At 34.2% G+C, this 15,694-nt stretch overlaps 1 protein-coding gene across 6 annotated transcripts in view; it reads right to left on the bottom strand.

Annotated features, from left to right (window-relative positions):
* Positions 1-79: 79 nt before the first annotated feature.
* LOC135205425 (guanine nucleotide exchange factor for Rab-3A-like) overlaps positions 80-15,694 on the bottom strand; it is a 246,901-nt gene continuing 231,286 nt past the window's right edge. For 4 of the 6 annotated variants that reach the window (XM_064235983.1, XM_064235988.1, XM_064235989.1 and 1 more), the window contains exons 3-9: positions 14,116-14,311; positions 13,611-13,819; positions 11,169-11,383; positions 9,893-9,913; positions 9,051-9,153; positions 8,744-8,810; positions 80-3,687 (exon numbers count right to left, since the gene is read on the bottom strand). In XM_064235983.1, coding sequence (XP_064092053.1) covers positions 3,620-3,687; positions 8,744-8,810; positions 9,051-9,153; positions 9,893-9,913; positions 11,169-11,383; positions 13,611-13,819; positions 14,116-14,311 — 879 coding nt within the window. In that variant the 3' untranslated portion in view covers positions 80-3,619. The remainder of the gene's footprint in view (positions 3,688-8,743; positions 8,811-9,050; positions 9,154-9,892; positions 9,914-11,168; positions 11,384-13,610; positions 13,820-14,115; positions 14,312-15,694) is intronic. The other 2 variants (XM_064235985.1, XM_064235984.1) reach the window with 2 other exon arrangements.

Below are 15,694 nucleotides of genomic sequence, written 5' to 3' on the forward strand. Positions count from 1 at the left end.
TAATATTGATTGGTTGGCATTATGGTTTATATACAATATACTTTATTTTGTGAACAGAAAAGGATAATTAAACAATAACTCTTATAAATATTTTATTACACTCAGTATTCATTCATAAAAGTGTTCACTTTACCAGTAAAGTAAAATGTAAGAATTCACAATAAAAATGATTGTGAATGTATTTTACAATATCACCACTGATTTCTTTTTCCTACGTTTGCAACATGAAAAATTGAGAAAGGAAGTAGTATGGGGAAAACTAACTGTAAAAGTGGAGGTACTGATTATAAAGTTTGTAAGTATGTATTATTTACACATTTCTTTCATCAATGTTACTTTTATACTAGCAACCAATTGGTTTAAATATGTAACTTTGAGACTGACAGAGTTTGGAATTTTATCCAAGGTCATTTCTCTAACAAAGCCTGAGATTAAACGAAAAATTTTTGAACAGAGAAAGAGAAAACATCTGCTTAAATACATCATAAACTGTTTTCGAGCTGAAAATTAGGTAGAGGTTTACTTTACACAAGATATTGTACAGAAAATGTACAACTGCATATACAATATATTTTAATAAATACACAAAATACAATCTAAAGTTATCTATGGCATATTCTTCAGTGTGGGTAAAATTTTCAAAAGAGATTTGGACCTATAAACTTGAGCCATCACTTACAGAACTACACTGTTCATAGACTATACTTTGCATAAAATATTAAAACTTGTTTCATGTCCAGTCCATGTCACCTTTTGTTCTACCACATCTTTCCACACGATTTGTTTAATTTGTTTAATATGGCATCTGGTTTGCTTCTTAACATAGGAATCACATTGATAACGATATAAAGAAAATTGCAAGCCACACAACCTGAGATCGTCTTCGCAAACACTAAACAAAATGAGTATCGAATATTTATGACCTCTAGAGAGACTTTCGGAAGACTACACAATACAAATACAGTTATATCAATTAAAAAACTAGGAGCAATTGTCATTCACGTTGTTTTACTGATGAAACTGTTCCAACACAAACAAACCATAACAATGGATACAATTTGAGGGGGTGTAAATGAAAAATTATGCAGAGAGCACATTTCCCATTATGTATTCTGAAAAGTGCAAAATACTCCCATTTTCTTACTCTAATCAAAGAAAGTACAGTTTCTTACCTATAAGCAAGTTTTAAGAATTAGAAAAAATGTAACCTATTATGTGATATCATGCCATATTAAGATTGAGATGCTGCATGAGAAGGGATCATTTTCACCTGGTTAAGCAGACTGATTATTTAAACCTTTTGATCAGACTTAAAATTTTCAGATCAGCTGCTGGAATAAGATTCACACTTCACTAATTGTACAAAATTAAACCTTCAATATTGTGATTGACTAAAATTAATAATTGTGACTGCAAATAATTTCTTTCAGTATATCTAATGAAAGACAACTGTTGCAAGAAAATATAATACTAACATTAAGATACAGAAATGTACAATGCAGATATAACCACGATTTTTTGCTTTGTGTATGAGTACCTCAAACTAACAGTAGGCTATGTAATGTATACACACTGTAAGGGCATTAATTCACAATCACATTACCCCTGTCTCTGATTTAAAATAGGGACAATCTTCAAATAACAGTACATAAATCTTACACAGTCTGCTAAAGCCTTGAATTTTATAACTGGAAAAAAAAAGTTGAGCTTTCAGATTAGTGTGTAACAATTTATATTGGACCCCGCATATTTACCCATAAATTCACGTAAAGCACACATTCCTTCAAATTAATTATTCTTATTTTTTTTTCTAAACAATGAGATGTAAAACAACTAATTTAGAATCTTTCATAAACAATATGCTTAACAGTTTGAAGTGCAAGTGCATATTTTCAATTAATTTAGAAAATACCATGTTAAATCATCAAGAATGAATTACTGGTTGCATATTTAAGTTATAATAAAATTTCCACAGTATATACTGATAACCTCCGTAGGTACACCAGTTGAAAAAAATTTAGAAAAATAATTATTTTTGTTTTGTTTTGCATAAATACAAATTTACTCTTAATGTAAACTATACATAAAGTCTATATATATTTTTTTTATTTATTTAATTATTTACGTATTTAGTTATTTATGGAAATGTTATGAATCGAGCAAAACCTTTAATGGCCCTTACATAAGGAACAATGAAATTATGCTTGTTGAGCATCAATCAATATTGTTGATCACTGGTAAATTAAATGATTACATAACCTGCTCCACATTACAATTTGGGATTGTTCAAGATGAACAAGTGACAATAAAAATTTTCAGACAGAACTGCACTGTGACTACTTCAACAGTTATACGCTTTGACATTTGAAATGAGCTTGGCAATAGTCCATGCATTTACTGTATATAAATACACAAAACAAAAATGCAAAAACTAATAAAATTTGCATAACATTACAGCAATTCCCTTACAAGCTTATGAGCTGGGATTTTGCATATAATCACCGTTTCATATAAAAATACATATCGCTGGCCCTATACAGTTTCAGTGCCATCTACTAAAAATATTTTCTTGACGAAATTCACAGCATCCAGCAGAAGCAGTGAGCACTAGATATAGCATAACTTTACAGAAACTCAAAACTTTTCCCAGTTGCACTAGATTAAATTTTAAGTGCCTTTAAAATATTAGGAATTCCCCAAAATTTGTGTATCACTATTCACACCTGGCTTTTAAAGAAGATTAGAGACAAAGTATAAACAAAATCCATACAAAACAGAAAACACTTACATGGGAATTACCATAATAACAGCAAAATTCTCCACGAGGTAGTTTAGCTGTGCAACCACTTCATGCAGGGCAATGTGCCAAACTGCGAGTATTTGTCATAAATTATGTTTTAAATGACCTGAATAGTCAAACACAAACATAAACTGTGACCTTGTATTTCATAGGGAATTAGAATATTACTTTGCTTCATGATAAACTAAATGGAAGTGCACTCAGACCTATTTCAACATAATAAAACCAAGTCTCTCCTAAACGCTCTATAGTAACATTGGTAGAGATACTTCTTATTTCATAACTGAATTCATTGCTATCACAGTATTTTTCCCAAAGTCAACACACTAAAGCCTTATCATCACTATTTTTAAGATTCTTTCCATCCACATACAGAAAGATGGGGAGCAATATGAAACGACATTTTGAACATAAATATAAGTTTCATGGATGAATGTATATAGCTAGTACTCGCTGGTTTCCATCGATATAGCTGTTATTAAAACTGTTAGATTGAAAAATAACTTTAGGATTTTTTAATATAATGGCATATTTACATCTTGAAATAATATACATTACAGATCATAAATTCCTTTATCTCACAAAAGATATTCTACTAAGTCCTACAGAATGAGTAACTTAAACTAAATCACTATAATCTTGTACATTTTATTTACACTTAAAAAGTTCTAGCACTCTTGGTGCTGTTTTTTCTAGCACACTTTTCTGTTTGGGTATTTTACTTGTCAAGCTATAAGTTCTGGAGTATTCTGTGACAACTCTCTCACCTGCAAAAATGCCATGACATTTGCTTAATATTTGAAGATCATCAGGAGTTCCTCAGAATCCAAGTCGAGCCAGAGCCATCTGTCGTCGTAACTTCACTATCTCCCAGTATACGTCATGGACTAGAAGAGGAATAAAATAATACTCAATATTATACTTATTACCCATATTAAATCTGCATTTATATAACTACGGTTTTCAAATATGCTATGTGAATTTTGTTGGTGCTGCTCACAAAAATTTTAAGACTTTTACAACAAATTAGTTCCACCTAAACTCCTTTCATCATAAATTGTTGTATATACTATTTTCATAAACAAGGAAATTCCAAGTCAGAGAGAGAGAGAGAGAGAGAGAGAGAGAGAGAGAGAGAGAGAGAGAGAGAGAGAGAGAGAGAGAGAGGATTAGGATGTATCAAAGACTTATTATTCTATTCAAGGAGACATTGTATGCTCACTCTCTTGGAGCAGGTTTTACTGTTCATTCACAGTGTACTTATGATGTTGTCAAGCTTTCTTTTAAACTCTTCCACATTGTTGCTATTTACAACTTTTGGTGGTAGTTTATTCCTTGTGTCAAATATCTTGTATGTAAAGAAGTTCCCACAATGGGATGTGTTGTATCTTTTCAGTTCTAGTTTCCATCCATTATTTCTTGTCTGGTTTTCATTTAACGTAAATAGGTTACTGTCTACTTTTGTTATGCCTTTCAGTATTCTGAATGTTTCTATTATTTGTCCTCACAATCATCATGTTTCTAAGTCATACATGTTCATGCTCTCTAGTCGTCTTTGGGTACCTATTTTCCTGATGGATGGAATTTACTTTGTAACTATTGCTTGTACCCTTTCTAGTGTTGGTGCCAAAACTGTACTGAATATTCAAGATGAGGTCTAACTATTGATGTGTAGAGCTGAAGCACCGTTTCCTTGTTTCTGTATTTTAACTGTCTCTTTATGTATCCGATTAGTTTCTGTGCCTTCTTTTCAGCTTTTATGCACTGTTTTGTGGATTTTAAGTCCTTGGTAATAATGACTCCAAGGTCCTCTTCTTGTTCTACGCTATGTCATTCCCAAGCAGCATGTAGTTGGCAGAGGGTTGTTTGTTCCTATTTGTAACACTAAACGTACACTTATCCAAATTAAAAGGCATTTGCCATCTTTTTGACCACTCATATTTTCTTTAGATTATTTCTTAAACTTTCCACTGTATCTGGGTCTGCTGCATTTACACAGTTTGGTGTCATCTGCAAATTTGGCTATCCTGCTAGTTAAGTGTACATCAGTCTCATTAATGTCAAAAAAAAAAAAAAAAACATGAGAGGGCCAAGAATGGAACCCTGAGGAACTCCCCTTGTCACATCTGCCCATTCTGATTCCTCACCATTTATTACAAATCTCTGTTTTCTATAAGTTAGCCAGCCTTCAATCCAGCCTGCGATTTCTCCTACAATTCCTAGAGCTCTAACTTTTGTCATTAGTTTCTTGCGTGGAACTTTGTCCAAAGCCTCTTGGAAACCTAAGTAGAGTACGTGTATATCTGTTGTTCTACTACTGTTGTAAATACCAAGTAGGTTATGAAAAAACTCCAAGAGGTTTGATAAGCAGGATCTGTTTTTTCTAAAACCGTGTTGACTGTTTAACAAAAAGCTTTTTCTATCAATGTGATCCACAGTTTGATCTGAAGCGCCTAAGTGGCGTGGTTGGTATGGTGTTGGCGTTCCACCTCGGTGATCGCAGGTTCGATTCTCGGCCATTCCATTGAAGAGCGAGAGATGTGTATTTCTGGTGATAGAAGTTCACTCTCGATGTGGTTCGGAAGTCACGTAAAGCCGTTGGTCCCATTGCTGAATAACCACTGGTTCCATGCACCGTAAAAGCACCACACAGACAAACAAACAAACAAACACAGTTTGATCTGCAATTATGGACTCAAATCTTACAAACGACCAATGTTAGACAGATTGGTCTACGTTTTCCCGGCTCTTCACTTGGACCTTTTGGTGCCACTTGTTTTTCTGCACTTTTTCTGTCTGTAGAGTTTATATAGGTGAGGAACTACGTATCTCAGGAACTATCTCCTCTTTCAGCTCTAATTTGTCTTGGATGAATCCCATCTGGGCCAGGAGATTTGAACTTGTTGAGTTTGTCTATTTTGTTTTTAATGTCCTCTTCTGTAAATAATTTTTGTCTAATGGTTTTGCCCTTTCATATTTAATAGCAGGTTCCAGTATTGAGGCAGTATCTTCAATTGTGAAAACACTAGTAAAAATACTTTTTCAATAACCCAGCTTTTTCCAAGTTTGAGTTTACCAGGTTTCTTCTATTGTCCCGTAGGGGACCTATGCTATTTTTTATCGGTCTCCTACTATGAACATGTGCATATAATTCTTTTGGGTTTTCCTTACAAACTGATGCAACTCTCTTATCCTCATTTATCTTTGCATTTCTTACTAACTTGCCCCACCCTTTAATTTCTCTTGGATGAATCCCATCTGGGCCAGGATATTTGAACTTTTTTTTTATTTTTCTATTTTGTATTTAATGTCTTCTGTAAATATTATTTTGTCAAGTGGTTCTGTCCCATTGTATTTAATAGCTGGTTCAGGGATTGAGGTAGTGTCTTCAATTGTGAAAACACTAGGAAAAATTTATTCAATTACTGCTTTTTCCAAGTCTGAGTTCACTAGGTTTCCTCTATTGTCTCTTAGGGTACCTAGGCTATTTTTTTTATTGGTTTCCTACCATTAACAAGTGCAAAGAATTCTTTAGGGTTTTCCTTAGAAACTAATGCAACTCTCTTATCCTCATTTATCTTTGCATTTCTTACTAATTTGTCCACCATTCTACAGTTCTTTATGCCTGCTTGCTTCTTCTGGTGTTGGGTATGGGTTCACTGATTTGTGCAATCGTCTCTTTCTCTTATTTTTAATTTCTCTGTTGAACCTTAGGCTGAAGGTTGCCATTTGTTGGTATGTATTTGCTTTAATGGTATACATCTAGTGTTGTATTTCTCTAGAAATGCTTCCCAGTACTTATCTATGCTTGTGTTCTCATCGTACCACAGATTTTTAACATACTCCATTGGCTTTTTTAGGTCTTGTCGACGGCAGTCAATAATATCTTCTTCTCTTTTTTTATGTTGAACATTAATTTGAAATTTAATAATTTTATGGTCACTTTTGCCTAGATTTGCACCTACTGAAAGGTCAGACACTAGGTTATCTTCTGTTGATAGGACGATGTCTAGTATGTTGTTTCCTCTAGTAGGTTTGTCAACCCATCGGAGGAGGAATTCATTTTTTACTAATTCTAAAACTCTCTTTCCTTCCATGTTTGATACGGAGGTCATCATGTCCTAGTGTACTGCTGCATTGAAATCTCCCATTATTATTTCTTTGTTATTTATTTCTTGTCCTAGTAGTGCATACAGCTCCTCATTGGACATTTGTTGTTGGTGGGGATGTCTGTACATTAGGATCAGAGTTATCTTCTTCCCTCGACTATTTATATTCATGCCAACCACTTCTTGCATGGTTGTAATTTTACACTCTATTGGACTGAGGTGGTTGCTGACATATAACATAATGCCTCCACATTTTTATTGAGAATCTTTTTTGAACAATTTATATCTAGCTATCTGGTACTCTCCTTCAAAGTCTCTTGTTGCCTCTTGTATCCACTGTTCTGTGATATCTATTATGTCTAATTCTTCACTTGCTACCAATGCATTGAAGAGATATACTTTGTTCCGAATAGATTGTGCATTAAAATGTGTCACTTTGAGGGACTTTTCAATCTTCTCTTTTGTCCCTGGTGGCTTTATTAGTTTCCTTTAGCGTCACTGTTTCCTGAAGTGCTATTACTAACCAGATTCTGGGAGCTTTCTGACTTCTTCCCTTGAATGTTCTTTCACTGAGGTGTTTCAAGAGGTTTTTGTTAAGGTTTCCTAGTAGTTTTGCTTCTTCCAAATTCAAGAAGTTCCATCTCTTTTATATAGTTTTCTATTCCCAATAAATCTGTTCCAAAGATTTACAGTGTGTCTGTATAGTTGTATAGCTGGCCTGGGCAAAAGTGGTTGTATGGATGCTGTTTGTGACCCCTAACTGTAGACCCTCATTTTCTTTGCTACTTTTGCTGAGTTTTGACTTGTGCTTCTGACTGAACCTCGGAGAAATGTTCTGGTTGGTCGACTGGTCGTCATCTATCCCTTTTTCCATGATGTCCTGGGGCTTCTTGCTGCTTTTCTGACTAACTGTCCCTCATCCTTCTCATCACGTGTCCCATCTCACTCAATCTTCAAAATTTAGTCTTTTCCAGCCTCTGGGCATCACACTGCTCTAACAACAATGTCTTATTCATAATATAAAATTACCAAACTACAGCCACAAGTCGAAGATTCTATGGTCATACCTTTTTGAAATATCCATTTTCATTGCAAGTGCATATATTTGTGCTACACAGATTACTACAGGTCTTTAGTACTCTCCACTGATGGGAAATGCATATATACCAGTACCAGTAGTCTCTCCTCTCTCTCTCTCTCTCTCTCTCTCATATATGATGCAATTTCTTCCTTACAGCTCTCTTATCAACTAATCATATAGTACAATGTGTCCCAAAGGTAAGAGAAATACTCTACCTCCCATAAGACATGCCTTCACAACCTCTCATAAGACTTGCCTTTACAACAGGATTCTCAACTTCCATTTCTTTCTTATTTGTTCTTTAATAAATTTCCTTTCCATATAATAATTAGAAAATAAGAGGTCTGTCTATTCTGACCACATAAACGGTGTGAAATAACTTTAAATTTCTATAAATAGAAATCTGTTACTTCATGGGGAATGTCCTTCTTCCAGCACCTTCATCCACTCTAACAATTCCTTTTGCTTTAATACTGAATTAACATTTCTGAAAAGTAAGACACCTTGCCAAATGATTTAACATATAGAGGGTGAATTTGCACTCTGATAATTGCACCCTTTTTAACATCAAAGATCACATAAAATAAAGTTAGTACTTATGGAATAAAAAACTATAATTTACTGTATTGTATCATTTTCTTACTCAATATGCTTCTTACTTTTCACTACCTGTAATTTATGCCGATAAGAAAGCAGCCACAACTGGATTTATGAAACAAGCCAAGCAACTGAGTGCAAAAAATGTTTACTTACTTGAACTTTTGACTAGACCAAGTTTAATATATCGTAAGTAGTTGAGGAAGTCACAAATAGCTATAATCTGAAAAAAGAAAGATACTGATGAGGCAAATGAAGATATATTATATCTAGTTTAAAAACTGCAACTTTCTAAAAATCAAATAAAAAAATTTTATTATTGGATTAACCGAAATTGTTGAAGATTGTCAAATTTCGTCAAGGGATTTGTATCCTAGATGTGACTTGCATTTGTACATAATATGTTTTAATATTAAAAGAAAGCGACTAGAATGGCATCAAACTTCAAAATTATTCATCTTACCCTATTACGGGCTAACTGAGATATGTAGTACCAGTTGTCATCTGATTCGCCAAGCCGAAACCGATATTTGCAGAAGCGAGGAACATCTAAAAGCACACATTTCCTGTACCAAAGTAAAGACGACATTAAAATTACAAATAAAATATAAGATTCTGCTATATATATATATGTATATACGTATACTATTGCTTTCAAAGTGCATTATGTACTGGGTATTATTCAACACAATATGAAAATACGAACATCCTACAAAATGAAACTATATTTGCACTGAAAAATGTGCATTACATGTCTAATTACAATATACCTGAAATGATGTCTCTCATAATGTTCTTACAAATAAACCAAGTACTTCTAAGTAATGTTTTCATATTTACTGCACTAGTATCCTACACCGACTTCCAACGTAATACTATAATAGGTACACAAGCAAAATGTTTAAATACTAATTACAGTATCATTATGCAATTGCTTTAATGTATCATAGCACTTCTCACAAATGCAAATTGCATGCAAAGAAGTCCAAAATAATTGGAGAAAGTAGTGGTAGTAGTAGTAGTAATACAGTATGAACTGACCAGCTTATAAAGGGTACAAATATGGCAGGCTACGATGCACAGTAAAATTTATGTAGGGGGATGTACAGATAACGTTCGATCAGTGGATTTATGTTTTTAAACAACAAAAAACTGTCATATCAGTTTAAAAAGAAAATTATCACACAAAATGTAGGGCAAGGGTCAATAATACATTCCATCAGTCATACAACATTCGGGTCAGCAGGATCGAAAGGGAATGCAATGGTTAAGAAGCTAAAATACAAGATAAGGCTTAATATTAACCTGGTTTCATCGGGATCAACTCTGAAAAAAGAGATCAAGGATCTCAATATAATTCTCTGATATGAAGGACAGTAATGATATATAAACTAAAAGGTATAAATTTTTCCTTAATACTTTATTCTCCAAGCACATAAAATACTTTAGTATAGAGTACTGTAATAACAGTACATGGATTGCAAAAATAAACTCTAATTAATACTGTACAAATGTGGAAAAAATAAGTTTCTTTACTCACATACTTGGCCAAGACAAAAGAATTCAAAAGAATTCCGAATCATAAATATAAGAACCCCTAACTTACATCTGCAGACACTAGAATTAATTACTCATATGTACTGTACGTTATCTTAAAGGATCAGGCTTAAGCATGTAGGTTTATTTATAAACTCAACAAATATTGAGTAATGAACATCCTGTAATAATGATTAAAGTAAGGCCTGTGCTCTGACATATTTTCAAGTGTTAAGTACTATCTACTTTTTACTATTTAAAGTAAATTCAGGTAATTATTTTAAAAATAATTTCAGAAAATGACCTTAAACTGGACTGTACTAGCTCTTATAATCACTAATTTCCGAAATTATTATTACACGAATTATACATCAAAATCTCCAAGTTTTAACCCTTGCAAACAAAAATAGCTTTGGAAAACCAAATTATATTTTATATTTTATAAAACTTTAAACCTAATTCTTTTCTCTATAGTACTCAATTTACGTATTTGCTTAGTGGTTTTGGAATAAGCAAAAAACATCATTTTTGTAAGCTCCTAGGTACACCAGCCTTGTGCTCAACTTTGGCATCATTCAGAAGTGCGTACTTTCTAAAAAGAACCATCATACATAAACTTCCACATCATATGCTACTTTAATGTATTAGATGTCTTAAAACAAGTATAGATTACGTACAGACAGCCAGAATGTGGAATGCAATGTAAATGCAAAGAACTAAATCACACTATGCATTAGCCTGTAGAAATGAATATCAGTTCTTTGGAAAAGAAGCCATCAGAGTAGAGTTCCTTGTTTACCAAAATAAAAAACCATGCTATCTCCTGTCCCATATGTAATGAATATATTATATCCTTACTGTACTGTATCTAAGAAGGATACTCTACAAATATAAAATGTTAAATCCCTTTCATTAAAGCTCCAATACTGTAAAGACAAATATCCTTCCATCTTCTCTCTCTATATTCATTAACTTGGTCCATAGTTAATTAGTATATTAGTAGTCACAGGTAATAATGGAAAACAAAAAAATTCTTCACACTCACTTGGGACAACTGCTCTTCTGTCGAGGATTCACTTCCTCGATAAAAACTGCATTATCCTCTATGGCTTTTTGAACCTTATGAGCTAAAGTGGAGTTAGGAAAGGCGAGACAAAGGTCTATGTCTTCTTCATATACTCGTTGCATAAAGGGGTCACTTCTGTCCAGCGTAGGGTTTTGCTTCCACATGATGAACTCCTTGTGAACCACAGGATCAACCTGTTGCCAGGAAAGAAAAGCAATGACCACTTTAGATTAGGCAAATGTAATGTATTTGCTATTGTTGTTAATATAGTATTTGAAATTCATAAAAAATTTTGAAATTCATAGAAATTTCTTCAAATGCAACACGCTAAAGTACCATGTTAAAATGAAAATGGTGACTAAAAATCTTTGTATTTCACTAAAAACTTTTGGTGACATAATTACATATGAAGAGACATACATACACAATATGTATATAAAAGCATCACAGGGGAACAAATATACTGTAAACTATTGTAAGTCTGTCTTAGACACAATCATACTTCACTGCTGAATTATATATGAACTGTTGTGCAGAAAACATAACAAGATTAGTTGCTTCATAAAAAGCACATAGAGCATGTTGAACCTCAACCCACTATACCATTCACCTCTTATCTTGCAAGCAAACTTGCTTTCTAAGTAAGAAGACCATGTACAAGTCCTCCTCCACAGCCTCATGTAGCACTTTCTAGGCCTTTCCCTCCACCATTCTCCCACCACCTGTGAACTGCACATTCTTTTCCCCAACTTGATAATGGTCATTTTGACGACATGAGAAATGCATCTCAAAACAGCTTGACCATCTTATCCCATACATATCTCGCCCTTTCCCTTTCAATCCTTCTTATACCACAAACTCTTACAAACAATATATATATTACTAAAACAGCTTTAGCCCTTGCTCTTTCATTTACATTCAACATCCACAATTCACTTGGCTTAACAACCCTTCATCCACAACAACTTTGGCTTCCTTATAATACACTCCTACTACTTTCTTTGTTTCACCTACTCTGGGACTTGCTTTTCTCACCTACCAACATCTCTTACATTTAATGCCCTCCCAAGTACCGTTACACATACAAATCAACAACTTTCATTCTTCCATTACTCCTGTACATTGCTTATGATCACATAGATCACATGTATTTTTAAAACTTTTCTCTTGCATACACTCTCAGACTTTGGCAGTTTCTCCTTGCTATCCCCAATGGCTACTGTATCATCTGCAAACATCATCCTTGTTTATACACAAATTTCAGTTGCAATTGTTTACTGCTAAGTACATGATGGTACCTTGTAAAATGCATAATCATAAAATAAAAAAAATCCTCCATTTTGAGTAGCATTCCTATATCAAATGCAACCCCACAAGATGATAAGTTAGACAGAAACATGAACTACAGACCAAAGTGCTTTGAAAAACAACTTCTCAGAAAACCTAATACATACTACCCTAAGAAATTATTATCTATTGAGCCTCTTTCTAGAAATTCCTGTACTGTAGGACAAAAATATATTCTCTAAGAAAGGTTTACAGCATAACCTCACACCTTGGGGAGATGCTGAATATCATTCAAGTAAACAGAAGACAGTCAACATACTAAAAAATTTGTAATAAGATTGCATTGGAAAGACAAGCCTGAATGACAATTACTTTTCACATTTCACTCGGCCCACTACAAATAATAACTTGTTAGTAGCTATTATGTAACATAACATAATTCCCTGCTTGTGTAAGTATGATTATGAATGAATGCTAACTAGAATTCTTAAAAATGTTCTGTGCTTCCTTATTTCATAAAATATAAAGCTATGGCAAAAACTAATCTACATAGTTTTATGTACTGCAATTTAAAAGAATGGAATCAATGAATATAAAAGGACACTGTAACTACATTGTAAATACTTTTCAGGAAATGTTCTTATTCCTTCTTTAGTACAAGTTCAAGAACAACAAAGAAAGGAATTCCCTCAGATCCATTGGAGAGAATGTTATATTTAATAGTCACATACTGACCACTGAAGCTGCAAAACAGGTGATTTTTAAATCAGCTGACAAAAGTTACTGTTTACAAATATAACTATTTTATTATTTTTTTATTAAAGATGACAACTAAACTCTGAAGCCTCTGAAAATAACAAGCCTCTGTCTGCAAAGCTACGGAAACACTTGAACCTCTTAAACTTCTCCCCCATAAAAAAAGAAAAGAGAGAATGAAGATATAAATAATTCCCCAAAATAACAATTAATGAAACAACCATCACTCTACTGTATACCAAAAATAGCCGAGAATAGTGATACGGACAGACAGTAAAATAGAATGCTATAGGTGGTGCACCACATTCCTTCCCATGCCGTTGCTGCTGGTAAACTGCGACAAGCATAAAGGAGGATAACAATAACTCTAATGAAAACCTTATTCCAAGTTGTATATGGACAGATGACCAAATTCCTCCAGAGACTGACCTCCCAACACTCTGGGTCCAGAGAGAACTGGGAATGTGCCGCTGCGTCGTTTATTCGACTCTCTTTCAATGGGGAGCTGGGAGGAGTGGTGTCCCGACCATATTTCAGATCAAAGTCTGAAGGAGATTTACGGTGACCTCGCTGGAATATCTTTTTTCCTGCGGACATTGGAGAATTTTCATAAACCATGAGTACAGTATAATGTATGAGACTGAATTAAGAATTCTACTATTGTTATTATTGTTCAGAAGATGAACCCTATTCATATGGAACAAGCCCACAAGGGCCAATGACTTGAAATTCAAGCTTCTAAAGAATATGGTGGTTTTTAGGAAGAAGTATATAGCCAATGCTATTGTAAGAAGAGAATAGTATTTGCAATGCTTTGTTGTTTGTGAACACAGATCTCATAGGGTTGGCATTGCACAGTAACAAAACTATTACAATCTCATACCTGTCTCAGTGACGCTTTTTGTTATGAGCTGAGGATGAAGGTGAGGATTTGGGGATGCAGGTGTGGATGTGATAACCAATGCCTTCAGGGCAGTAACTTCTGCCTGTAGAACTTCCACCTGCATCATGGCCTCCCTAAGGGACCTCTCAGCACTGGCTGCTCGCTGGTTGGCATTGTGAACCATACTATGCGCCTCCTGCAAAGAAAAAAAAATATTTGTTACTATGGGGTGATCATCACTTTGTAATGGTTAAATTATCATGAATAAAATTGTCATGCACTAAAAAGCAACCTACTATCTAACAATTACAGTAGCATCAATAAATTGTAGCAAGTAATAAATAAACAATGTGAATAAAGGTATATGTTTATATTTTATTCCCTCAAATCCTAACTTTGAAAAAATAAATGCTGTATTTTTTATATTAAGATACTACTGCAAAAAGTAAAAAATAGAGAGAACACTATTTCCAGGAGATAGGGAAGGAGGAGGGGGGGGGGGGGGAGGAACACAATACAGTGCTGTACTGAAATGAATTCTCTCCATCTCTCATTAATTTCTCTATCTAATCTCAATGATATTAATGAATATCCCAAGGTCTGAAAATAATGAAGAATTCTTTAGACCTTGGTATAAGAAAAACCTCAAATATCCCTTTTCCAATGCTCTAGCAATACAAAAACTAACTCTTATCAACAATTTATTGCTATCTAAGAGGATCCTGAGAAGTCCATTTCTCCTCTGTTACCAGATAATTATCAGATTAAGAACTATCTCAGCCTCTGAAATCCACTTTTTCATTTTCCATTTCCTTGCCTTGTATATTTTCCTCCAGCGTAACTAAAATATCTTTCACCTATAATCTTTCAACAGTTAATATGGAGTGACCCATGGACCTAGCAAGCATAGAACAAGTTTTGTACTACTTATTTGTCATTGGTTTTCCAATATGTGCAATCACCCTAGCGGTCAAAATCATTCAGTCTTATAATAAAGCAAATTCACAATAAGGTTTCAGAGTTGGGATGAATGAGGGGGGAGAGAGGGGAAGGGGAAGGGGAAGGAGAGAAAGAGGAGTGACATCAGAGGAAAGTTGTTAGGTAATGGGAAGATGTCACAAAGAGTGGGGGAGGGGGTGAGAGGAATAATAGAACTTACACAGAGAGGGTGGGAGGAGGCTAATCATGACGGGACCATTTAAATTGGATCTTCCTGTTCAACGGGGGATACAGTTGGCCATGCCATAAAGTGATACTGCAACCTCTCTCTCTCTCTCTCTCTCTCTCTCTCTCTCTCTCTCTCTCTCTCTCTCTCTCTCTCTGTGGCGAAGAATTCATGGTAAAATGTAACGATGGACTTCCCATTATCATACTGTACTCTGTGGCCCAATTTTTAATGCTTCAGATACACATACATACACACACATACATAAAAATATGCCGGAAAGCTGAATTCAAATAAAAATATTACAGCTAGAAATGGTCTCCAAGACTCCACAAATTCATACCACTACTCGAGAAAATATGCAATTATAGTAAGCTAGTATGGCATTGTTTTAACTTTTTTAACTGTGTGGTA

This window comes from Macrobrachium nipponense, chromosome 24, assembly GCF_015104395.2.
Source record: "Macrobrachium nipponense isolate FS-2020 chromosome 24, ASM1510439v2, whole genome shotgun sequence".
NCBI classification, from domain to species: domain Eukaryota; kingdom Metazoa; phylum Arthropoda; class Malacostraca; order Decapoda; family Palaemonidae; genus Macrobrachium; species Macrobrachium nipponense.